This window comes from Schistocerca gregaria, chromosome 6, assembly GCF_023897955.1.
Source record: "Schistocerca gregaria isolate iqSchGreg1 chromosome 6, iqSchGreg1.2, whole genome shotgun sequence".
Classification (NCBI taxonomy): domain Eukaryota; kingdom Metazoa; phylum Arthropoda; class Insecta; order Orthoptera; family Acrididae; genus Schistocerca; species Schistocerca gregaria.
In genome coordinates this window covers 387,217,939-387,245,485 of record NC_064925.1, presented here as the reverse complement: position 1 = coordinate 387,245,485, position 27,547 = coordinate 387,217,939, and the positions used below count along the sequence as shown (strand labels likewise).

Genomic DNA, 27,547 nt, shown 5'->3' with positions numbered 1-27,547 from the left:
AAACGACGCCTCGCTTGGTGTAACGAACGTAAACATTGGACGACTGAGCAATGGAGTGACGAATCACGGTACACAGTGTGGCGATCCGATGGCAGGGTGTGGGGATGGGTAATGCCCAGTGAACATGATCTGCCAGCATGTGTAGTGCCAACAGTAAAATTCAGAGGCGGTGGTGTTACGGTGTGGTCGTGTTTTTCATGGAGGGTGCTAGCACCCCTTGTTGTTTTGCGTGGCACTATCAAAGTACAGGTCTACGTTGATGTTTTAAGCACCTTCCTGCTTACCACTGTTGAAGAGCAATTCGGGTATGGTGACTGCATGTTTCAACACGATCGAGCACCTGTTCATAATGCACGGCCTGTGGCGGAATGGTTATACGACATCCCTGTAATGGACTGTCCTGCACAGAGTCCAGACCTGCATCCTATAGAACACCTTTGGAATGTTTTGAAAGTCCCACTTCGTGCCAGACCTCACCTACCGACTACGTGAAGAATGGGCCGTCATTCCCCAAGAAACCTTACAGCACCTGCTTGAACGTATACCTGCGAGAGTGGAAGCTGTCAACAAGGCTAAGGGTGGGCCAACACCATATTGAATACCAGCATTACCGACAGAGGGCTTCACGAACTTGTCATATTCAGTCAGGTGTCCGGATACTTTTGAATACATAGTGTACCACCAGAGGGAACGATGAGTTTGCATAAGAAGTTATGTAAATGAGAGCGTTGGTGAATTACCCAAGGACTTGTTCCTGCCGCTCAGCACGAAGTTGTCGGAGCAGCCTATGAGCCCTGACATGACGAGCACAGCGCCCCTGACGGCCGCCGCTGGCAGGATGCGGTGCGCCGTCAGCTGGTAGCCGTCCTCCGTCTCCGTGGAGTGCGTCTCGCACCGGAAGCCCTCCTCCCTGCACAGCTCCTCCTGCCAGAAACACAGCAGAAATGTCACCGTCAGTGAAAGAGAAGTCTCCAAGTGTTTCATTTGTAACTGCCTGTCTCCGATGTGACAGGCGCGTCGAGTTAGCCAAAAATAATGAACCGATAGAACTTACGCACTACCTGATCGAAAGTACACTACTGGCCATTAAAGTTGGTACACCAAGAAGAAATGCAGATCATAAACTGGTATACATTGGACAATATATTATAGTAGAACTGATATGTGACTACATTTTCACGCAATTTGGGTGCATAGACCCTGAGAAATCAGTACCTAGAACAACCACATCTGGCCATAATAACGGCCTTGATACCCCTCGGCATTGAGTCAAACAGAGCTTGGATGGCGTGTACAGGTACAGCTGCCCATGTAGCTTCAACACGATACCACAGTTCATCAAGAGCAGTGACTGGCCTATTGTGACGAGCCAGTTGCTCGGCCACCATCGACCAGACGTTTTCAGTTGGTGAGAGATCTGGAGAACATGCTGGCCAGGACAGCAGTCAAACATTTTCTGTATCCAGAAAGGCCCGTACAGGACCTGCAACATACGGTGGTGCATTATCCTGCTGAAATGTAGGGTTTCGCTGGGATCGAATGAAGGGTAGAGCCACGGGTCGTAACACATCTGAAATGTAACGTCCACTGTTCAAATTGCCGTCAATGCCAACAAGAGGTGACCGAGACGTGTAGCCGATGGCACCCCCTACCATCACGCCAGGTGACACGCCAGTATGGCGATGAGGTATACACGCTTCAAATGTGCGTTCACCACAATGTCGCCAAACACGGCTGCGACCATCGAGATGCTGTAACAGAACCTGGATTCATGCGAAAACATGACGTTTTGCCATTCGTGCACCCAGGTTCGTCGTTGAGTACACCATCGCAGGCGCTCCTGTCTGTGGTAAAGCGTCAAGGGTAACAGCAGCCATGGTCTCCGAGCTGATAGTCCATGCTGCTGCAAACGTCGTCGAACTGTTCGTGCAGATGTTTGTTGTCTTGCAAACGTCCCCATCAGTTGACTCAAGGATCGAGACGTGGCTGCACGATCCGTTACAGCCATACGGATAAGATGCCTATCATCTCGACTGCTAGTGATAAGAGGCCCTTGGATCCAGCACGGCATTCCGTATTGCCCTCCTGAACCCACCGATTCCATATTCTGCTAACAGTCATTGGATCTCGACCAACGCGAGCAGCAATGTCGCGATACGATAAACCGCAATCGCGAGATCCTACAATCCGACCTTTATCAAAGATGGATACGTGATGGTACGCATTTCTCCTTCCTACACGAGGCATCACAACAATGTTTCACCAGGCAACGCCGGTCAACTGCTGTTTGTGTATCAGAAATCAGTTGGAAACTTTCCTCATGTCACCACATTATAAGTGTCGCCACCGGCGCCAACCTTGTGTGAATGCTCTGAAAACCTAATCATTTGCATGTCACAGCATCTTCGTGTCGGTTAAATTTCGCTGCTGTAGCACGTCATCTTCGTGGTGTAGCAAATTTTAATGGCCAGTGGTGTATCTGGGTACCTATTACTAGAAATTACTTTGGGATGTGTCCAACATTCGCATTAATGTTGGCTGAGACTCTGCTAGGGACACTTGCAATGAAGTGGATGAATCTCTGTGGAGGAATGGCTGCCCTATCTTCCTCGGCAGCTGAAAGCAGAGAAAGTTGTGATGTTGGACGCTGGGGTGTGAAGCAGAGTGATCGTTCTAACTCGTCGCATAGATGTTCCATTGGGTTCAAATTGAGAATCTGGGAAGGAAAATCCATTTCAGGAATGTTGTTGTCCACAAACGATTGTCTTACAGATGCTGCTTTACGACAAGACGCATTCTCATACTGCTACAAACTTCCAACGACCATGAACTGCTTTTCAACTGTACGAAGTACACAGTGCTGTAAATCGTGTTCTTGTCCTTCAGCATTTATTGTTTTCGTAAGTGTAATAAGGGCGCTACACCCTAAGCACGAAAAACATTCGCCTATCGTAACATTTTCTCCTAATCGCTAATTTGTAGGCATTGCACATGAAGACTTGTTCTCCAGGCATGAACGAAACCCAAATCCCCCCAACCTATTGCCACTGGGTATAGCATGATTCATCATTCCATTATTCACTGTCCTGTGGCGTCGCTCCACGTCAAGGACCGCCTAGCATTGGCTACAGAAACTTGTGGCTTATGTGGAGCTGATCGACAATTGCACCCCTTCCTTTTTAATTCGATAGACATAGTGAACTCTCTTGACCGACCCATTCTTCTGTCACTGCTTCTCTACTGACAACAAAATACTTCACTCCTCCTTTCACACTGGTGAAGTTTGTGGCTTGTTTACATAAGGCTAAACGCATCTGGTGGCTAGTTTGTTTACATGACAGCCCCAGCCACATTACAGGAATGTTGACATAAGGGGCATGCCCAAGTGTCTGGTTTCTTCACATAAGGATAACATGTACACACAGAGACTTCTTGTGACGCCTCATGGTCAGTTCCATAGTGTATAGGGGTGCCTGGATACTTCTGATTGGATAGTGTATTCCATTGAGGAAGAATGGATAGGAATATTAGGTATGGGGCGAGGGACCACGTTGTGTTATATGGGTAGGTGCTTCAAACGCCTATCTTTTTAAACCTTCGGAAATTTTTCGTGTATGCGCATTAGGCTGTGAGTGGCAGAGCAGTCTACTACATCACTGTGCGCCGGCCGCGGTGGTCTAGCGGCTCTAGGCGCTCAGTCCGGAACCGCGGGACTGCTACGGTCGCAGGTTCGAATCCTGCCTCGGGCATGGATGTGTGTGATGTCCTTAGGTTAGTTAGGTTTAGGTAGTTCTAAGTTCTAGGGGAATGATGACCTCAGATATTAAGTCCCATAGTGCTCAGAGCCATTTGAACATCTCTGTGTGTCCATTGTTATCCTTATGTAAATAAACCAGACACTTGGACATGCCCCTTATGTAAATGTTCCTGTAACGTGGCTGGGGCCCTCATGTAAACAAAATAGCTACCAGATGCTTTTAGCCTTATGTAAACAAGCCAATCACTTGTGGTTTAACGTTATGTGTATGTAAGTGTAATTTATGACCTTAATGTAAACAAACAGGTCATGCATGCCTTTAGTTATATTTATGTTAGTCTAATTTATGACCATACATCTTTAGTCCACTCTTAATTATAATAATTTATGACCAAAAAGTGTCACTTTCTCTCCCTCTCTTGTCTAGTCCAGTTGGGTGGGCTGAGGTGCTACAATTTATGAGCCAACAATTGACGTCACGTACTTTGACATTGCAGTGGAAGTGTGAAAACTGACAGGGCATTATTCCTTTGGCTGAATTATTGTATTTTAATGAGGTCACATCTGTGCATGGTATTTTCTGGAAGCACTCCAATGTATGACCACCTTCCATTTCTATTTATAGTTTTGGGGCAATGTGTAAAATTTTTAGAGTAGTTTGTTAAAATTTTTGAGGAAACTTTGCCAGTTTTTCCCAGTATTGGAAACACCCACTTTCAGCCACTTTTCAACATTGTCATCCAGACACTGTAGATCATGGTAAGTAGGGGACTAAAAATGTTCAAGAAGTACCACAGTTAATTATACAAACAAATAAACTGTAAACCACGGGATATCAGTGTAATAACTGCTACAGCGTGTTATTTAAACAAATAAACTAATATTCCATTTTTAATGGTTAACAGTTGCCACATGAATTATTTAAGCAAGTACACTGATCTTCAATCATTTAACTTTAAAAAATTACCACAGTGTATTATTTAAACAAATATGCTCTTATTAGAAATCATGTCTATTTATATATGAATGTTTCACTGTAAGGAATCTATCTTTGCATTATAAGTCTGTTAAAACAATGGCTGACGCACTATGATGTCACTATCAGGCTGCCTGATAGGATTTTGACACAGCTGAAACGTCTCCCTTCCTAATCGGCCTATTAGATTGCGATATAAAGGGCCATGATCAAGTATGCCTAATGAAATTTTACTATGAGTAAGGTTATCGCTACCGGTTAGTAGAAGGAAAGTTTACAACAGACCCTTCTGAAGGAATAACCTACTCTAAACCTAATCTAAATACTGTTAATTTGAAATGGATGGAATTTAGTGCAATCGCTCACGAACCACACATGGGTGGAAAGGTCACCATGTAATATTTAATACAAAAAGTACTGATGAAGAAGAAAAAAGGATAATTAAATGGTCGCCAGCCCAGTAGGGCATGTATATCCAAAATCCTAAGAAAGGTAATGGCAAAGAAAATTAAGCAAGTAATCACTGGAATGGCAACGGAAAGTTGTCACGCTGTTCCACAACACAACAGTTCACAATAAAGTGAATGGATAAGAAAGCACAGAGTTTTGCAGTTACTTGTTGTGAAGTACTAAATTTTGCAAGCAAAGCTAAATGAAGTTGCTGCTTAAATAAATGACTGACTGTAACAGAAGCTTTGTTACACAAAAAAATGACTTTCAGTAACCTCAGTGAAATATAATGCAAAAGTTGGAAAAAGGCAAGCAATTTACTTTTAAATATTGAAAGATTGAATTGAATTTACTTTAACCAATGACGAACTGATTTACTTTTAACGTAAGAACAATAAAATACATACCAAGCCAGCAAAAGTCAGTCTCTTAGCTAAATATGCAATAAATGAAACTGCACACTCTTAATTTGAGCTTCATCTGCAGTTATTAATTTCTCCAGCAAAATTTTAACTTACTTTAAGTGAGTGAAGTTAATACTCAAAATTGCAAATTAGTTAAGCCGCTGTTATGGAATACTGAGGTAGCAAAATTTAGACTGAAACTGGCCATTAGCAAACAAACTAAACTGGCAATAAATAATGAATCAGGTTTCACATTTTTATGACACACATTGCTTCATTGGTAAGAAAAGGAACCCTGCTTGGTAATAATGTCGAAGGATAATGACAACACATTTGTCCTATAAGTTTTAACTAGTGTAGGTTATTGTTCCAGAAAGTTAGTCATTAAGGTTTGTTAAAGAAATGTCGTTGGGTAATACTTGTACAATATTAGTTATATTCTGTTAGTTAACAGTCTTAAGAATCGTCTCCAGAGCCACGGATAATTATGGGACAGGCATTAGTCGGAACAGCAGCTTCCTCCAGCTGTCCACTCCGAGCTTTCTCTCGATACTCGCTAATCAATACAGTAGATGTGCCTACATTAGACCGGTCATAACTACACACTGTGTCTGTGGGAGCACCGAACAAACACTTACGCACTCTTTCAAGACTCAAGCTGCTGTGCTCTTTCTGTTTGCAGCGTGACAGAGACACTCCATACACAAATATAAATAACGGCACAGCTACTGCCATTTCGTCAATGCTATTGATACTGAAAGGGTACAGTACTGCCCGACATAGAAAAGATGTACAACATACTTCGTTGTTCTTGTCGGAACAGCGTTTTTTGTATAATAACATCATTTTATTTAATACGCTGAAGCGGATGCCAGGATGACCTGACGAACAGCCATATTTTAGCACTCTGTCTCTGGTTCCTGAGGTGTGAAGATGTGCTGGGGACATAGGATTTTTCGGAAGTGGCAAAGAAACCACGTGTTGTAATTATAAGACGAAATACCAGCGTGTGGTAGTATTAAGATGAAATATTTGCGTATGTAAATGTAAGTTGAAAATAATTAAGATTTCCATGTGAAGAACTTGAAATAGAGACAAGCACTTCCACGTGGTGAGTACAGTGTGAGTCTCAGTCTTACTATGAGACAATAAAAAGAATTAGAAGTGCTTGTCCTAGCATTCAGTTGAGGATACGTGTGTAAAATAAATAAGATACCAAAACTTACATTACGAGATAGATTTGTGCGACGCCAGCTTGATATTCAGATACTCTGAGAGTGAATTAAGGTGACTCAGCCATCTACCTGGCAACACCATGTGGGTTGCATTGCACAGGGAGATGTGCATAAATCCTCCAGAGTTTGTGGTAGGAAAATTATTACGTGGGTCGATAAGGTGTGAATCTGGGATGACTATTGTTGACGTGGGAAAGCAGAACGAGTAGATAACCAAACATTTTGTTTTTGAGATGTGTTTTATACTGCCAGTGTGATTTATTTTGTGTATTTAATCTGTGTGATTTGCATGAGACAGTAGCGAATTAGTTTCATATATGGTGGGTCAAGCATGATTTTTCCTAGTACAGCACGGAAGTGAGTAAATTCGGTATGTTGCTAATGAATGAGGTTAAGAGAGTGTGGTAGAGAATGAAGCACCGAAAGATTCCTTACCAATCGAGAAAGTGCACATTAGCAATAAACAGAAACATTATGAGACCATAGAATAGTAAAATGATTATGTTATGTCATGCCCATTGGGTGGAGATTCCCTTGTTTAACTATTGTGTTTAAGCATAATGCAAGAAATTTTGCAAATTTATTGTAATAAAAGAGGAGATATATGAAACAAATAGTGGTCTTGATTATTGAGTACTCGGTAGCCATTTTGCTGAGGTATTTTACCACTACCTCCATTTTTTTGCAGGGATGTCCAAGCTTTGATTAAAATATATTCCACAGAAAGGAAATGTGGTCTTGCCAGGGTGTACTGAGTCCATCAGAAATGTGCACAAGCTATTAGTCAGATGCGTTATCCATTCCATTGCGTTAAGAAGTAAAGACGAGAATAAATTATAGTTTAACTGATAGGCACTAGGGCTCATATTTCAAGCATAGTTGCAGTGGGTACGATAAATTGCGAAAATATTTCTGATGAACGAATAATAATTACACTCATTTGGCACACCACTCATCTAGTAGGCCTGACTAATAGATGCCACAGAATGGGGTAGGATCCTCCCAATACATTTAAACAAAGTTTTCTTCACGATTACCCAGTAATTTACAATATTTGTATTATAATTGCAATCAATTATATAATTCACAAATAAATACGCTCTTATGGCCATTACATGTTAAATATAGCTTCCGTAATGAAGCTTACAGATTGAGAAACAGCAATATCTTACAAGTTATCAACTGATATTAAATGGAGAAAAGTTTACGATGGTGCAGAAGGTATTTTATTTGTATTTTCATTGTTACACAGTGACATTATTGTGGATGTGTAAAATCAGTAGGGAATTAAAAACATCCAAGTAGGAGCATTTCTGAAGACATCTATGTTACACACACATAAATTAAAAACTCTGTCTGAACAGGCCTCGCAAGACCCAACAATACTGACCGATAGCCGCATCATCCTTAGCCGACAGGCGTTACTGGAGATGGATTTCGAGGGGCTTTTGGTCAGTGGACTGCTCTCCCAAGGGACGAGTGCACCCCGCTTGCCAACAGCACTCCACAGACCCAGATAGGTACCCATATGACTGTTAACCATGCGTGACACCACTTACTCCAGTGACCTGACAGGCACCAGTGTTACCACCTCAGCAGGGCCACTTGGGTGCACACAAGACATCCCTAAATTACACTGTAAACTATTTTTTGCCCTTGTGCTGATGCCGCCACCACTGGGGTAGGATAGGAACAATAACAACTGTCTTTACTTAATAGAAGCAAAACGCAGGAGCTTTTCTTCCGCTATCTACTGCACCAAGCTGATGGTGCCCAGCTTCTGCATTGTTCTCAACCACTGCACGCCATGGCCAGCTTTCGCTGTAGTAGACAGAGGCAGTGCAGCTGCTTGTATGAGTGTGTGCATGCAGGCTAATGCTCCCTTACCTAGCACTCAAGGAATATACAGCCTTTGCTTGATTCAACACCTACTAGTGCTGTCATGTGCAGTGGCCACCATGTGTGGAGGGAGCTGCTCAAACTCTTAAACAGGCACTAATAATTTTGTGCGATTTATTTCTTATTCGTTGGAAAAATTTCCAGAAATGAAGTGCTGTCAACATTCCATCACTCTGGCACAGTACCGATTTTTATGAAAGCTAACTATATACCAGAGCCATCTTCCCCCAGTAGCTGAGTGGTCAGCGCGACAGAATGTCATCCTAAGGGCCCGAGTTCGATTCCCTTTTAGGTCGGAGATTTTTTCCGGTCACGGACTGGGTGTTGTGTTGTCTCAATCATCATCATTTCATCCCCATCGACGCGCAAGTCGCCGAAGTGGCGTCGCATCGAAAGACTTGCACCAGACAAATGGCCTATGCAACGGGAGGCCCTAGTCATACGACGATACCAAAGCTCATCATTCTGTGATGGCAGACTGATTGCAGGCAATTGCATGTCACACTGCACACATTGTTGCATTCTGTTGTGTATATAAAGGGGTGTTTAAATTTTGTTTAAACAGAGCTGGTGTAGGGAAGCAGCCTCCTCACGCCTTATAAAACTCACATCAGTCTTTCCATTGTGTGCCAGCCAGTCCGCTGTAACTAGCTCTGACGTCATAAATGTTGCGCAACACTTTAAAAGTCAAGTAAATAACCTGAAACGTTTCTAGCATGTCAGGAGTAATACTAAATCAATATGTATTGAATATCAGTTCAATAACTTTAACCATTTTCGAAATTTGGACATTTTTCTGTAAAAATCATTGGCGCAACAGAAAAGAGCTAAAAACTTAAAAATTTATATTTAGTTTCCTCTTGCATAAAATTTAGTAGGAACAGTAGTCTGGATCTCACAAATTAAAATTTTAGTTGAAATTCATGATCTTCTGGTTTTTGTCTTAGAAATTAAGGAAGCAAGATAGATTAAATAAGCGAATAAATAAAGCTAGGATGTTTAAATTTAAGTAGAAGGGAGACCGCTATAATCATAAAGATGTGAGAAGTTTCAACTGAATAACCATAAAACTATAGCCTTAGCGTATCTCCAAAGGACAAGTGCACAGCTCGTCTGCTGCGTGTAGTGTAATTAAATTAATTATCTCACCCAAAATATTTGACTTAGCCACGTCAGACTTTTATTATGATTACTTACCTGTGTGCTGATTGCAATTTAAATTGAGAGCTTCATCGGCCATCAGCAAAGGAAGCAATGATTTATTTGATAACTTAAAGTGGTGCATTACTAGCCCAGCGGCTAGTTGGGAGAGCAGATTTGATCAGGCGTTCCCTTAGCCGTCCGCACCGCGGCTTTATATGTAAGAACGCTGTGGGAGAAAGGAAGGCCCCAGTTCTCTCCACACGCTGATTAGCGCACCACCTGTGTCGGGAGTCGCGTCGCGTCGGTATCGTTGATATAAACAGCCACGGATGCAGTAATAAGTTACTCGGGATACGCGTAACCATGAAACAAAACATTTATTCTATTATTCCACACGCCGTCCCACATATGGAGCATCGGCCATGAATCAAACTGCGTAAAAGTGAAAGTGGTTTTTAAATATTCGGATACGGAAGTGACATGCGACAGGCAACTGAGCAATGGAACACTGATAGACAGTGTTACGTGTGCATGTGGACGACGCAATTGTATTAACAACGCATCTGGATTGACGGAGCTGGCGCTGAGTCTAGATGCACTGCTTCCATCGCAAGAAGTCAGTCTCGCCGCACAGCAGTCAGCTGTCGGAGCGACCGGAGCCGCGTCTGCTGTTGCGGGCTACGACCACAACACAGCAGTTATAGAGGTGCTGTCTGCAGTTCAACGCACCGTGTCACATCAGTAATCCTGGTACTCCGCGCCGGCAACGCCATACGTCGTGCAGAAGGAACTAAGTTAAGTGAAAAGCTGTTAAAACTTTTACTAACCTGCACTAAAAGACTGTCGGCGATGGAACTGCAAAAAGAAACAGAAGTTAAACCTAAATGAGGACCTATGCCTGTTGAAGGAACTGTAAATCCAGACAATGGTTCAAGTGTAAATATGCATGAAAATAGTAGTGTTAAAGTATAATCCGAACTAGTGTCTCCTGACAGTAGTGTGAAAAAGGGCAACGTTCAATAGTAGAGACCCCTGTAGTAAAGCAGAAATCAGAAAGTGTTAAGTTATTGGATGATAGTTTCTCTGATGATTTAAAAATGAAACAGTCATCAGAGATGGTAGAGTTTAAAAAGGAGAAGTTAGATATGACTGATCAATCAGAAGTTTCATTTAGTTTTGATGAATATGGTGTTGGAGCTAGTTTTTCGTCACCTGAGTGTGATAAGAAGCCAGCTAGTGAGCAACCCAAAGATACTTGGGCTATTGATTTAAATGTAATTTTACAAGCAATAGCTGCCAGTAATGCAAAAATGTCAGCCAGTAATGCTAGAATGACAGCTGAGTTAAAATCTGATATAATTGAGGTAAATAACAGGATTGTGGCCAGCCAAACCAATTTTAATAAACGGTTTGCGGCAATGTACAATAAATTAGAATCCAATAAAGCTCAATTAGAAACTTCCTTCAAGACTGGCTGCAATAAGTTGAAAGAGGATTTGGACAGTTTAAATTATAAAATTGATTACAACCATGAGGATATTAAGAAAATGGTTGCTCAACAGTTATCTGAGATGTATAAAACAGTAAAATCCGAAGCTGCTGAGGTTGGAAAATACTTCCAAATGGAAGATGCGAAGCTGAGGCACAAGTTAACAGAAAAGATCGAGGCGGAATCTGAACTGTGCTCAGATAGGTTTAAAGATGTTAATATAAAAGTAAACATATGTCAAGCAGAAGTAGACGCAATCAAAACTGCTACTACTCATATTGTGCAAAGAGTAGACAATGTTGAAATGAGAGTAGAAAATATTAGTACTAACATTGCTAACATTGAGAGTAAAGTAGCTTCAGTAACTTCTGTTAATGGTAGTGCTTTTATCGGGTGTCGGCAGTTCTTGAGATTCGATCAAGATAAAAATATCCATCCGCTAGATTTCTGGAACGGTTTTGAAGATGTGATTCCACCAACTTGGTCTGAACGAGAGAATATCTCATTTATTAGAAGCCACTTAGCGGGTGACGCCATGCCTTGGTCAGCTGAAGCTATGTTGAAGTGTAAAACATTAGTGGAATTTAAAACAGCTTTATTTAATGAGTATTGGTCTAGCAATAAACAAAATGAAGTGTTGAGAGAATTTTGGAGTGGAAAACGCTTCAATGCAGGCAAGGAATCTATTAAAGTGTTTGCCAGGATATGGATCTCACGTTTGTCACATTTGGCCGAAAAGCTGAAACCTGAAATGATAATACTAGGTCTTGAAGCCAAACTGCCATGGTATTGGCAAACTAGAATTATATATGCCCCTAGACACAATCTGGATCGTTTCATTGAATATTTGGAACGTGTAGAGCGTGTTGCTGCCAATGAGGAGCAAGCACGCAATAACAGAAATGGTAATAACACTAATAGTAATTTTAAGAACGAGAAGAATGACAATGTAAACATCAGAACATTAGGTGTTCGCCATCCTAACAAAGCTAGGAATTGGAGAAATAATTACCAGAACCAACAATGGCATCCAAATGATAGTAATTTTGTTCCTAACAAAAATGTGCAAGTAAACAACAGTGTTGAAAGCAATACTGTGCCAGTTAACTATAATGCAAATAAAGGTAACAGTAGTAGGCAGAGGCTGGAAAACTAGTTCACGTCTATGAGGATACTGGCGCTCACCAGGCGGTTGCTTTTCCTAAGCCAGTAATTACAGTAATTAGTATGACAGATCAGAATACTCAAACTGAGGATTCGGATGATGGGTCGGTAGCATCCAATGTTACTGCAGAAATATTAAACCACTCACAGTATTTGATAGATACCGTGTTAGAGACGCTTTCTAAGTGGGAAGAGAAAGAGAAGGCGCAGCAGTGTAACGGTAGGGAAGAGCTACAAAATACTGAATTGTCAGGTGAAGAAGCAGAAGAAATTCATGCTTATATTTACGATGAGGATGATGTGCTTTTATCTAAAGTGCCTGTACAGGATGTTGATACTGTACTAATAGATTTAGGACAGGAGGTAAGTGAGAATGTAGAGGATAGCCTGTTGTGGGTCGATGAACCCAGTAGCTGTTACCAGTTGTCACTTGAGAAGGAACCCGACGATAATAGTGAAAGTGGTTTAGCGGTAACTAGTGTTATGCCCAGTCTGGAGGCGCAGAATCGCTCAGACTACAGTAATTTGGGTCATGTTCAGCAAACTAAATGTAATGAAGTCATGTGGTGTTTCAATTTAAAATTAATAGACCGACTGAAAAAGGCAGCTGAAAATATAATCCAGGAAACCCCTACACACTTTGACCTAAATGTAATGAAGACAGATGTCGATCACTTTAGTTGGAGACAAATCCAAAAGGAACTATTGGATGAGTTTGAGGAACCACCTGTACAACCTAGAATAAGTCACCCTGTAATAATAGTGAATATGGTGGGTATCAATGTACGTTGTCTCTTAGACAGTGGAAGTGAGGTGAGTGCGATATCTCAGTCCTTTTTTGATGCATTACCAGGTAAAGACAAGCTTACAGCAATGAGGGTACCAGGACTAAGAATAATTGGTGCTACTGGCAAGGCGTCAAAAACGGTAAAACAAGAAGCTTTGCTGCCCTTTAACATTAATGGTAATTTAATTGATCATCCATGCTTAATTGTAAACAATCTCAGTATTGAGGTTTTAATTGGCATAGATTTCTTGTCGAAATATCAGAGTGTTGTTGACTTTGAAAGAAGCCAGTTAAAATTGGTCTTGCCGATAACTGGAGTAATTACGGTACCTATTATTGATAAACATGTAGTAAGTGAATGAATTCTGTAGAGAGGAGGTTGTTCTGTAACCTCTACAAAGTGTGGCAGCTGTGCAGTCCCAGTCTATTATTCCACCCGCCGCCCCACACTGGGTCCATAGCACTTGACCAACAAGTTTAGATATTACAACTAGCGCTACTGCCTCGATTTTTAATGCACAGATGTATACAGCCCTTTTTTCGGCTGCAATTCTACACTACTGGAAATTGAAATAAGAACACCGTGAATTCATTGTCTCAGGAAGGGGAAACTTTATTGACACATTCCTGGGGTCAGATACATCACATGATCACACTGACAGAACCACAGGTACATAGACACAGGCAACAGAGCATGCACAATGTCGGCACTAGTACAGTGTATATCCACCTTTCGCAGCAATGCAGGCTGCTATTCTCCCATGGAGACGATCGTAGAGATGCTGGATGTAGTCCTGTGGAACGGCTTGCCATGCCATTCCCACCTGGCGCCTCAGTTGGACCAGCGTTCGTGCTGGACGTGCAGACCACATGAGACGACGCTTCATCCAGTCCCAAACATGCTCAATGGGGGAAAGATCCGGAGATCTTGCTGGCCAGGGTAGTTGACTTACACCTTCTAGAGCGCGTTGGGTGGCACGGGATACATGCGGACGTGCATTGTCCAGTTGGAACAGCAAGTTTCCTTGCCGGTCTAGGAATGGTAGAACGATGGGTTCGATGACGGTTTGGATGTACCGTGCACTATTCAGTGTCCCCTCGACGATCACCAGTGGTGTACGGCCAGTGTAGGAGATCGCTCCCCACACCATGATGCTGGGTGTTGGCCCTGTGTGCCTCGGTCGTATGCAGTCCTGATTGTGGCGCTCACCTGCACGGCGCCAAACACGCATACGACCATCATTGGCACCAAGGCAGAAGCGACTCTCATCGCTGAAGACGACACGTCTCCATTCGTCCCTCCATTCACGCCTGTCGCGACACCACTGGAGGCGGGCTGCACGATGTCGGGGCGTGAGCGGAAGACGGCCTAACGGTGTGCGGGACCGTAGCCCAGCTTCATGGAGACGGTTGCGAATGGTCCTCGCCGATACCCCAGGAGCAACAGTGTCCCTAACTTGCTGGTAAGTGGCGGTGCAGTCCCCTACGGCACTGCGTAGGATCCTATGGTCTTGGCGTGCATCCGTGCGTCGCTGCGGTCCGGTCCCAGGTCGACGGGCACGTGCACTTTTCGCCGACCACTGGCGACAACATCGATGTACTGTGGAGACCTCACGCCCCACGTGTTGAGCAATTCGGCGGTACGTCCACCCGGCCTCCCGCATGCCCACTATATGCCCTCGCTCAAAGTCCGTCAACTGCACATACGGTTCACGTCCACGCTGTCGCGGCGTGCTACCAGTGTTAAAGACTGCGATGGAGCTCCGTATGCCACGGCAAACTGGCTGACACTGACGGGGGCGGTGCACAAATGCTGCGCAGCTAGCGCCATTCGACGGCCAACACCGCGGTTCCTGGTGTGTCCACTGTGCCGTGCGTGTGATCATTGCTTGTACAGCCCTCTCGCAGTGTCCGGAGCAAGTATGGTGGGTCTGACACACCGGTGTCAATGTGTTCTTTTTTCCATTTCCAGGAGTGTACTTTTATATTTTACTGATATGCTACTCAGCATTTGTACCAATATTGTATGGTCCTCCCCATCTAGAAAAAATAGTATTTTTACCGTGTTTCGCAGAGACGAACTTGGACATCGAACCCACTTACGCTAGTAAAACAGCTGCATTTGTCTCTAGGAACTGACCTTCCTTTCCCCTCGTTTAAGTCCATCATAGCGATCAGAGAGATAATACATCTCTCCTAAGATCATTAGCTGAATTTTTTCTGTGGTATATATTTGCAATTTAGTTTCTGTACTTTGCAACTACAGGCAACACGAAAAGTACTGGCCATCGCATCTTCAATGCTATGCCCACTGTCGGTAGAAAGCGCTGTTATGCTTCCCATTACAAGCAAAATGATTTTAAAGCGGAATTTTACATAATGTGGTCCCATATTAGTCTCGTTCAATATGCATTAACAGCGATATTAAAAAATGAAGAAAAGCAGGTTCTTCCGCAGCGCAAAACATAAATACACCGTTAATATAACTACACTTCTAAGTACCAAATGAAGTGGGATTTGTAATACAGACGCCATCCAATCCATTAAGAGTACATCCTCCAGTCATTTGAGTATTGAATTCGAACTAAAGTTAGAATACTGCTCCATGATACTGCCTTTCCATGATTCTCGCCATTGACAAATGTTCCAGCTTCCCAATTAGACCCACCTTATACAACGCCCCCATACAATGGCCTTCCTTGTTAGTAGTTCCTAACTGTACTTGGATCTAAACGTCCGTTGAACAGCGGTAGCACACTTGTTTTTATCGAGCACCAATACACAGAAAGCTAGCTCCGCACCTGAATTCGCCATGTTTGCGATTAGCGCTGACTATCGGCAAATTGCCAAACTTAGCTGTGGCGGTATACACAAAAAACACCTTCAGGGTTTCTCTTCAAAATGACAAGTGCCTGATATCTGTACAATGCTTGGTTCTTGTGCAAAAATAATTGGAAGTGTCCTCGGACTTTATGTAGACCCTGTATGTCTGTCTTGATGGTTACTCCTAGGTATCATATGGCTATTACTGTTTCCACCTATAGCGCAATGAACAGTACTGGAGTGCTTCTCCTATGTACGCACATCTAAAAGCACACACATACTCTGCAAACCACTGTACAGTGCATGGCGGCTGTCATTATGTCGTGGCAGTATTATTAATATTTTCTCACGTAGTGTAGAAGAAAAAAATAATTGTCTGTATAACTGTACAGACCCTAGCCTCTCTCTCCTATTCTTATGATCGCTACATGATATAACGAATAGAGTAATTGTACAGCACAGGATTTCTTCTCTTATGTATGGACATCATGTTACATTTATTTACATCTATCTCTGTACCAATCTCCGACCTTCCGCAGTTTGCTACAGTGTACTGGCACTGCTTTCTTCTAGACAACCTCATCATCTGTGAGCAGACTGTGTATTATGACAAACAACTTACATATACTTTACCACGTAGCGTTACACAGCTAGGCAGGAAATCCAGCAGTTTGTATGCATTAAGTGACGCTTATATAGCATTCTTTCGATTTAAAACGATTCATACCGCAAAATCACAATGTATTCGAAGATTGTGATCCCACGCAGGAATCACTAACTGGCTAAGTTTTCTGATGGTTTCTTAGAGGATCACACTCTTGCCTAATACACGCTTGCATTCCATTATGTGATGTCATGTCCCTCCTAAACTGTTGCATAATATTATTTGAGGGCACAGTGTACATAGTTTATCTGACACATGAACTTTGTAATTTCATGTAGAATTAGAAGGCATAATCTCCTCTCTACTAAAGTGCACATATGTGGTGTCATCTCCCTCTTACATCTAGAACTTATATCAAAGCTGCCCAGCTTCTATTACAGATTCCGATTACTTCCTGAATATACCGTTTTTTTTCTAAGTGTACCTATAAATCACTGTAATATGAGGTATGGGTGCAGTCAGCGAATTATGGTCGGTATGCTATGAGTATTAACAGAATCGATATCTTCCTGTGCTTTATACCATGACACAGTAATGAGTCGCTGCTAGCTAAGTGGAGTGTACAATTTGCCTCTGGCATGCCAACTCGCTAATGGGTGATACAGAACTGTATAGCACAGGGCAATGTTTTCGAAAAGAGTATTAAGCTCATGATGTAATCATAGTCTTCATATTGAGCTGACCTATTTACATATTACTTCTCAGTACAGAATGTTGATGTATAGTGTCTCACTTTATCAAAAAATAACTATAGTCTTAGGATGTTTGTAATTTTAGTAACTTTGTACCTTTAATGTAGTGTAAACTATGAAGAATATCCAAAATGTCTACTTAACTTCCTTGTCTCCCATGTCCAACTATAATGTAATCCAGTGTGTATTTGTATGTGTCACAACAGTACTGCCTTTCCTTTTGTTACTAGCACGCGTAGAAGATGTGGGACATCTACTACAAAGACTGCATACACTACACTTACCATTCTAAGCATACTGCCATCCACTACCCCTTTTGTGGCAATATGGGAGCCATGTTTATTTCTCTATTGCTATAGAACAATTAAATTACAACAATAATGCTACATATATGTTTTATACTCAGATTCTTTATTAGCATTTCGTTTAAGTTTGTTTGATGCATTGACTCTTTTTCTTAAGACCTATGGAATATCATTGTTTGCAGGAAACAATGCTAATTTGGCGATATCTACATTTGTAAATACTGTGGAGAACAATGCTCCAGATTGAGAAAAAATATGTTTCTCCAGCTTAAATGTAGCACGTGCATACGTCATCCATATTGGAAGCTGTGTTAACAGCCTCCACACAGTTCGCGGGCAAAGATAGGCAGATAGAACAAATTTATAATCTTTTCTCAGCCTTGATCGTCTGGAAGATTTACTTGCACATCAGTCAGATTTTGGGTACTCTTATTTCCCTAGTAGGCAAACGGCAGGAAACTGGTAAAAACCACCATATAGCAGCTGTTCTGTAAGTCATTCATTAGTTGACACCACATCTAGGCGATTGGGCCAGACGTCAGTGGAGCACATTGTGAATACTCTTTTTTGGCGTTTAATGCATGTAGAGAGTCCTCCACAGGGTCAAACACACACAGTCCTTCACACAAGCGTAAGTCATAAATTAAAACGATATTCTCTAGCAGAGGAGGATGTAAATGTTTCTACTGTGTGGTCATAATTAAACTGACGGTGTTCTCAGTGCTACAGTGCGGGCTGTATTCATCGCAGGACACTAAGACGTTATAGACATGTTCATTAATTGGTGTGCTCCTGGAGCTGCTGGAAAAATAATATTACGCTTTCTGCCTCCAGGTGAAAATATGAAGCTGTAAGCAGTCAGAATATGTTGCGGATGCAGAGAAAGAGGAGAAACCATCACACACGATAATGGTGGTTTGACACATTTAGTATGATATGATCACTAGTTATAACATGTGTTCAGTATGGTCTTCCTAATCAGCAACATGCTGCATCCGTAATGCAGCATGGTTGACAATTGATCAGAGCATATAGCGTGTAAACAGAACGATATGTTCAGACCAGGAAGTCCTGATACATCCCTGACAGACACGTTCTTTCGAATATCCCCACAATCAGAAGTCGCATTGATTAAGAACGGGGGAGGGGAATCTGGAGGCCACAAGTCTTGAAATTGCCTAGAGATGATGCGGTCACTACCAAAGGTTTCTTGCAGTAAATCTTTCATCTCGCAAGTGAAATGTGGTGCCTTCCCAGATTGCAAAGTTTTGCACAAGGAGGTCTTTATAACGTGCAGATGTCACTCTACACTTAACGGAGACGAGAGGTGTCATCTCCCAGAAGTGAAACGGACCGAGAATCAAGGAAACTATGAAATCTCACCACGTAATCCCATAAGTTCAGTGCAGTGGATGTTCCTGCACAACATGCTGCGGAGTAGAACCTAGGACTAAATATGCGACAGTCCTGTGCGTCGCGACACCATGCAGAGTGAAATGTTCCTCGTCCATCAAAAGAATACTAGTTGGTGACATGTCATCCGTAAAATGAGCCCCAAAATCTTTTGAACTGTTGACCAGGGAAGAGACAAATCCCGTGACACAGGTTGAGCACTGGCTGTGGTATGCAAGGCATGTGCTGCACGGTTGGCTTATAGCTACAGGAGCTTCAACAACTGCCACGGAAATGGGCCACTACCATCTCCCTTCTGCGGTACCTAATTCTATTGTTTCTTCAAAATTATTTGGCTCATTTATTTATATCAAGTCTCTTCGCCGCTGTTCCTGTTGGCCATATTCCCACAATGCAGCGCTGCTATTCTGCCTTTCTGATAAAACAACTTTATCGCAGAGGACCGTCTTTCTTTTCAATAAACATAGCTTTTCTTATGGAAAATTTGAACTTTATTAACTATTTACACCAACGATCGCTTCACAAAACAACTCGTCATGCGTTACCAAGAGACAAACTACATACTGACATCACAAAAGCATTTTATATTATGACTGCTTACAGTGCCATATTTTCACCCGGTGGTAGAATGTGGTAGTATTATTTTATAGAATACTCCACGAGTACACCGACTGACGAACATAGCTACAACGTTTCAGCATCTTGCGATGAATACAGTCCATACTGCAGCAGTTAGAATACCGTCAGTTTAACTATAAGCACTAGATGCGTACCAGGGAAAACAATGAAACTGATAAATTGGTGACCGATACCTTAGTTCACCCCTGGACATGTAAATTTGTTATATATACGTATTCTACAATTGGAATTCATCCACATTAAATAGCCTTATCGTTGTTTACAAATAAGAATATTGTTTATCTGGTAGTCTTTTCTTGCATACAGAAGTCATAGTTTGATGTTAGGTAGTCACACATGTCTATTTTGTTACAAATCCAAATAAAATCCTGCTTTATAATCCGATCCATAGGACTACATGAAGCTATTGCAATAGTTCATGCAGTTGGTTCATTAGATAATCTGTTTTGCTGTTGGCCTATTCTACCTTATACGCTATTTTTTAATATTTCTTCTAGATGGTTTGCAGTACTTCTTTGCCACTTTTGTCCAATACGCCTCTTGCTGCCACAGTATTGTTCCCATGCAGGAAAAATTGTAATTTTGTCTTGACATCATGTCTCTAGAATTTATTGGTATTTTTCTATTAAAGTACAGTTATGCGTTGTCATCCCCCTCTTATGTCTAATGCTCACAGCTTCTGCCATAAATCATGATTACTTCCACTGTTTAACGCTTTTTTCTATGCCTACTTCGTACCCACGTAAAGAATAGCTCTCGTTCTGTTCCAAGGTAAACTTATATGAGGAAAATCACAGGAACAAAGTAAACTTGTATGAGGAAAATCACAGGAACAAGGTAAACTTGTATGAGGAAAATCACAGGAACAAGGTAAACTTGTATGAGGAAAATCACAAAATCTGTGTAGCACTAATAAAATAATATGACATATGGATGTAGGCGACTAATTATAATTTGCCGAATTATATTTTGTATGTTACGGATGGTTTGTGCGTTTGCAGAATCAGATGTTTTTCGTTACAGTGCACACTGATACAGCATCAAGTAGCTACTAGCTTAGATGAGTGAAAAAGTTGCCTCTGGATTGCTATTCCCACATCGCAAAGCATTTGTTAACAGATGTTACATAACTCTACAGTGCAAGTCCAGATGTTTTAACAATAGTGCTCTGCAGCGAATAAAATGGTTTGTTTAACCTTGCAGATCGTTGTTTACGTCAAAAAATGGTGGCGTTGTGCAGACTCATGTCTGACAAATCTACGTTTTGAAACTAAAATCATGGTTCGCTAATGCTGTTCAGTTGTTTTGCAGGGTTTAGCGATGTTGCTGCATTGCAGTTTGTTACAACAACGTTGTCACACTACTTTCACACATCTACTACTTAACACTATATACCCACAATTGACTGGTCGAATTGATGTCTACATCTACATCTACATACATACTCCGCAATCCACCATACCGTGCGTGGCGAAGGGTACCTCGTACCACAACTAGCATCTTCTCTCCCTGTTCCACTCCCAAACAGAACGAGGGAAAAAGGACTGCCTATATGCCTCTGTACGAGCTCTAATCTCTCTTATCTTATTTTTGTGGACTTTCCGCAAAATGTAAGTTGGCGGCAGTAAAATTGTACTGCAGTAAGCCTCAAATGCTGGTTCTCTAAATTTCCTCAGTAGCGATTCACGAAAAGAACGCCTCCTTTCCTCTAGAGACTCCCACCCGAGTTCCTGAAGCATTTCCGTAACACCCGCCTGATGATCAAACCTACCAGTAACAAATCTAGCAGCCCGCCTCTGAATAGCTTCTATGTCCTCCCTCAATCCGACCTGAAAAGGATCCCCAACTCTCGAGCAGTACTCAAGAATAGGTCGTATTAGTGTTTTATAGGCGGTCTCCTTTACAGATGAACCACATCTTCCCAAAATTCTACCAATGAACAGAAGACGACTATCCACCTTCCACACAACTGCCATTACATGCTTGTCCCACTTCATATCGTTCTGCAATGTTGCGCCAAAACATTTAATCGACGTGACTTTGCCAAGCGCTACGCTACTAATGGATTATTCAGACATTCCAGGATTCTTTTTCCTATTCATCTGCATTAATTTACGTTTATCTATATTTAGAGTTAGCTGCCATTATTTATACCAATCACAAATCCTGTCCAAGTCATCTTGTATCCTCCTACAGTCACTCAACGACGACACCTTCCCGCACACCACAGCATCATCAGCAAACAGCCGCACATTGCTAGCCACCCTATCCAAAAGAACATTTATGTAGGTAGAAAACAACAGCGGGCCTACCACACTTCCCTGGGGCACTCCAGATGATACCCCTCACCTCCGATGAACACTCACCATCGGGGATAACGTCTGATGTTTACAGTTGTTCGTTCAAGCTCCCACGCTATTCACTGTGCTGATGTCACTTATACTCTAGGAATAAAATCTCGAATCTTTATGGGTGGATGGGACAAACGGCAATGCCACAGGGTGACTGGAGGCAGATCTATGGTGATCAACATGGACTGAAACTGATTACTATGAACTGTTTAGGGGTTGTCTTCCATATAACATAAGTTACCATGACGGCAATGCAGGCAACTAACGAGGACGCCGCAACCGCCAAGCACAAGATGAATGGGGAAAGGAAGCTTCATCCACCAGAAGGAGGCGCCCAGCGTCTGGTCGTACTTACGGTCGACATCAGCAAGGCGGGGTCCAGGGGCGGCTCGTTGGGCAACGTCCAGTTGATCCCCGGGGCCAGCAGGGCAGCCGCTGCAGCCAGCATGCTCACCGCTTCCATGGCGACCCCTGTAAGTCGAATACCAGTTCTTTGTCACTAGTCGACTTTCCGTGCTATTTAACTGTTTAACTGCACTCACGTAGTACTGGAAAAGGGGGGGGGGCAGTAATTTTGCAATTTTGCACACGGTCGCTCCCCGGCTGTTACGAAAGACCAGCGTTTTGTAACTCTCGATGTTTTGTGTTATGCAGTAACTCAGCCACCACGGCCAGTTACAACATGCAAAAACTACGAACACTCGAGGAATCTACATAAAATGACTACAGTATTCATAGCAAGGGGCAGTAGTGTAACAGGTGTGATTCGCCGTCTCCCGCCTGTCGTCTTTTTCTTCGTCATCGTTGTGGTGCGCGTTGCTCGTTGTCGCGTTGTTCTGCTTCTCGTACTTTCTTATTTAATTGTGTCTGACGGGCGTGACTGATACACAGATGTCTCAATAAAGGAGGCGTCACAGGCCTAGCCTAGTTAAGAATCTTCGTACGTGGTTCTCAGTGAAGCTTTCGTAAAGTTCTAGCCCGGAGCGTGAATCGTATATCTTCAGATAAACACACTGTTATTTTTCTGTAACCTTCTGGCTTTATCATAGCTGGAAGGAAACGTGTGCGCTAATATTCTCAGTTTTTGGCTAAAATGTTCATTCTTAAAAAATGGTTCAAATGGCTCTGAGCACTATGGGACTTAACATCTGTGGTCATCAGTCCCCTAGACCTTAGAACTACTTAAACCTAACTAACCTAAGGACATCACACACATCCATGCCCGAGGCAGGATTCGAACCTGCGACCGTAGCGGTCACGCGGTTCCAGATTGACGCGCCTAAAACCGCACGGCCACACCGGCCTGCGTTCATTCTTAACTGTTATTTAAATATAGCTATCATTCGCGTCAGTCTTTTTCTGTTTTTCAAAGGTTTTGAACAGAACAATCCAATGCGGAGATCGTGGCCTGATTTGAATGCAATCGATATTACTCAGACAACTGACTGTAGCACTGCAGCGTATCATACGATAGATTGTTAATTATTTACAAAAAAATCTATCCTATCTTAGTGGAAAAACACTTCTCTTGCTATTCTTTACGAAATCCATCCACATTACTTGAGTATTTGATTAGGTTTAGTCTTACACAGGATAATGTGTTCTACAAAATGTTTTACGAGGATAAAATTCCATATGATACACATAATCTTTTATCACGCCAGGTTTTTGGCCAAAGACTCGCATGTACCTCGACAACAATAGGCGTTCAATCGAGAGATATTCAGATTTGGTTACTTTATGTCTAATGATATCATCTAATTCTGCTTCCTTTTAATGCGATGAGTCATGTAAACTAAATTCCTCAGTTAAGTGTAATATATTGGGTTCGAGACATTTAATGTCAGTAAGCTGAAAATATTTACTACATAATTCTGAGTGTTTAACTAGTTCCAGCTTTACAATGTCACCGCTATTTTCTGTAACTAAAACTCATGTTTCGAGGTCCATTATCGTGTTTCTCTCCCCAAACAACTGCAATGATATTACACCTCTGTACCAGGAAAACCGGAATCTTGTGACCTACACTGATTTGCTTGCATAAACTCATACTCGTGACTGAACCTGTAGCCCCAGTATCAATAAGTATATTAACAGGTTATGACTCCTTAAAATTATTCCTTCTGCTATCCTGATTCAGCATTTCGCGACCACAACAGCAGACGGCTGCCAAGAATCTAATTTATTGGTTCTCTATTCTGCATAGAAATTCCTATCAACATTATTATTGTGATTAAAAATGAAATTGACATTGTATTTACGTTTTCTATTTGAATTAGGCTACGTTCCATTAATATAATTTTGATTGTGATACGGACGGAAATGCTGGTTACAGTTCCAATTACCGTTACCAGGCCCATACCGTAACTGTTCCTATCCTGGTTAAAATTCTGAGTACCCCTACTATTGCGGTACCCGTTATTATTATTTCCTCTCGAATTCTCGTTAGAATAATTATGGTTATTACCACTATCATTACTTTGTTTTATGTCTTGTTGAATCTACGATTGGCATAAATTGCTCGAGATCCATATCTGGTACATATATGAGTTTTTTCTTATACTGACAGATAATTTGGTCTTTAAGATATGTAGAACCGCTCTATGTGAAATGGGTTCTTCCCTGTATCTTGTGACATTAATACATTTCGCGAACTACCTTTCTTTGGGTTATAGTACTCTGGACTGTAAACTTATTTCCGTAAAATCTCTCGTCTACTTGCTGACCAAAATTTTGATATAAACCTTCGTTCAAATTACTTGTATGTCTGACAATATTCAGCGGCATTGTTTGTCCATAACGCAGCATCTCCAGTTTTATGGGATACCATAAAATGTATCTTATGGTGCTCATTCCACGACCTGGGAAATACATTCCCAAATTTTTTAAATTAATGCTAGCGGATGAAGAAAGTCGTTTTCGGAAGGGAAATATCTGAAATTGTCTAATTTTAAGTATACCCTGTTCTGGTTAAGGACAGTGACGAAACACTATTTTGAATTTCGTTACCATGCTCTGAATATGGATTAAACACAGGCTGTTCGTTCCCATATATCGCCAATTTAAACACATCACAATCGGTTTCACTAGTCTTTCATGGACTCAGAAACGCCTTCGGTTCTTTACTGCTGGCTGTCAGACTTTCAGTTCCGATAACTTAGAACTTACGGTCAATTCCACTTTGCCATTTGGGAATTTCCAAAATATCTTTGTCTTTAATTTCTCTCAATTCCGCCTTGATTTCTTCTTTAGTTTTCTCAGCGCTTCAATCTTTTACTAGCATTTTGAACTGTTGACATGATCTCAGTCGTTACTCATGGTTATAGATTCTACTGCTGTCTCTACCTTCGTTTGAGCCTCCTCGAAACGTTCAACTTTCATCTTTAATTGGTTTACAAGCCCCGGTGGGCCCTGGTATTTCTTATTTACTTCAGTCACCTTATTATGTATCTATTATAAGTCGGTGAAGATTTTTCTATCTCTCTCCGCTGTTTCTTTTCCCTTTCTTTATCCCTTTCTTCCAGTCTCATAAAAAGCGCGGTAAAAGAATCAGACATTCTGTCCCAGTTCATCACATTTTCTGATTTTACTACAGCTACCGCTGTATCGTCGGGTAGTTGAGGTAAAACACTTCCAGAATGTAATTCGCCATGTCCTAACATGTATACATGTATACAGAATCTGAGTTCGATGCCTCGCTAATAATTAATTTGTTTGTACTTCAGATTTCTCACAATCGGTTAAATTTTCTCGTGATCCTAGATAGATTAATCTATCTGATTCCACCTTCTCTTTTCGTGTTTTTACCATCTCCATAAATACTTATTACGATAGCTACAGTTTTTACCATCTCCATAAATACTTATTACGATAGCTACAACTGTTACAATCGTAATGGAAAAACACGTCAGCTGGTCTCCCCAATGCTGTTCATATCACTGGAATTCCGCGACACGTCTAATAATTGAACGTCGGCAGTCACTGTAATTACTATCACAAACTACTACCTTGCCTTATTTAATATAAGTTAATCTACGCTGCATGACAACTGATTATGTTAAAGTACTGCAAAAAAGGCAAGATGTCTGAGTACCAACGACTTTTATCTTATTATAGACGCGGCTGTTCAGATCAAACACACGTCAGTCATCAAGGAATTTATTCACTAATAAAATTTTCGTGGGGTTCAGTCAGTCCACAACTGGGAATAAACTGAGGGAATGGAACAGAAAATAATTTAGAGTAATCACATATAATACATGTACTATAAGGTCAAGCCCAGTTATTAACACTTAGCTAATGTCCATCACAGTTCACATTCCACAGCATTATTAAGTTGTAATAATTACCATATCTTCTTCTTTGTTGAATGGGGCCCCACGTTGGACAGCGACATTTGTGGCGTTGTCGCAATGTCGTGCTCCTCGTACTTTCTTGTTTAATTGTATTTCAGGCACGTGACTGATACGCAGATATCTTGCTCAAGTAGACGTCACATGCCTAGCCTAGTTAAGAATATTCGTACGTGATTCTCTTTTAAGCTTTCGTAAAGTTCTAGTCCGGTAAATGATTGATAATCGTATATGATGAAAGGAACCATTCTATTATTTTTATGTAATGTTCTGACTTTATCACAGTTGGCGGGAAATTTTCAAGCTAATATTTTCTATCTTTGTCTAAAACGTCCATTGCTATCTATTAATTGAACATAGTTATCATTTGTGTCAGTTTTTTTCTTTTTTACGTAAGGTTTTCAAGAGAACAATACAGTCCAGAGATTGTAGCCTGATTTGAACGCAATCGATTGACGTGGGGCTGCAGCGTATCGTTCGCTAACGCGCTAATTCCTTATGAGAAAATCTCAGGTTATTAAGGTCACAGTCTGCCTTAGGGGAAAAAGATTTTCCTTGCTTTCTTTATGAAATACATCCATATTACTTGAGTATTTGATTTGGATTAGTCTCTCTCATATACACAAATTAAGGACACTAACTATACATTTTATAAATGAAATACTGAAACTTCTTTTTTCAATATACTTCCGACAGCACAAAATCATACATCAGTGCTCACATAAACCAACATGAACACCTCGATACAAAGGGGACGACAGACAGAGAATGAAACAAAACATTTCGATCTATTCGTAATATTACAAAAAAAAGTACGTGTTTTAGATTCTGTACCTTATACTTTCTTAGTTATCTTCATTAATCTTTATTAAATAACAGTTAATAAACTTATTTAAAATCATTAATTAACCGTAATTTTCTTAACTGAACGGTTTAAGGTCGAGTAAGAGTGATTTTACTGAAACATTTTTATCAGCTTCGATGTGTTAATGTTTCTACATTTC

The 27,547-nt window shown here is 41.4% G+C and overlaps 1 protein-coding gene across 6 annotated transcripts in view; it reads right to left on the bottom strand.

Moving 5' to 3' along the window:
* Positions 1–27,547, bottom strand: part of LOC126278068 (lipase 3-like) — a 154,992-nt gene that overhangs the window by 91,765 nt on the left and 35,680 nt on the right. For 5 of the 6 annotated variants that reach the window (XM_049977895.1, XM_049977899.1, XM_049977893.1 and 2 more), the window contains exons 2-3: positions 22,547–22,662; positions 741–924 (exon numbers count right to left, since the gene is read on the bottom strand). In XM_049977895.1, coding sequence (XP_049833852.1) covers positions 741–924; positions 22,547–22,654 — 292 coding nt within the window. In that variant the 5' untranslated portion in view covers positions 22,655–22,662. The remainder of the gene's footprint in view (positions 1–740; positions 925–22,546; positions 22,663–27,547) is intronic. The other variant, XM_049977897.1, reaches the window with a different exon arrangement.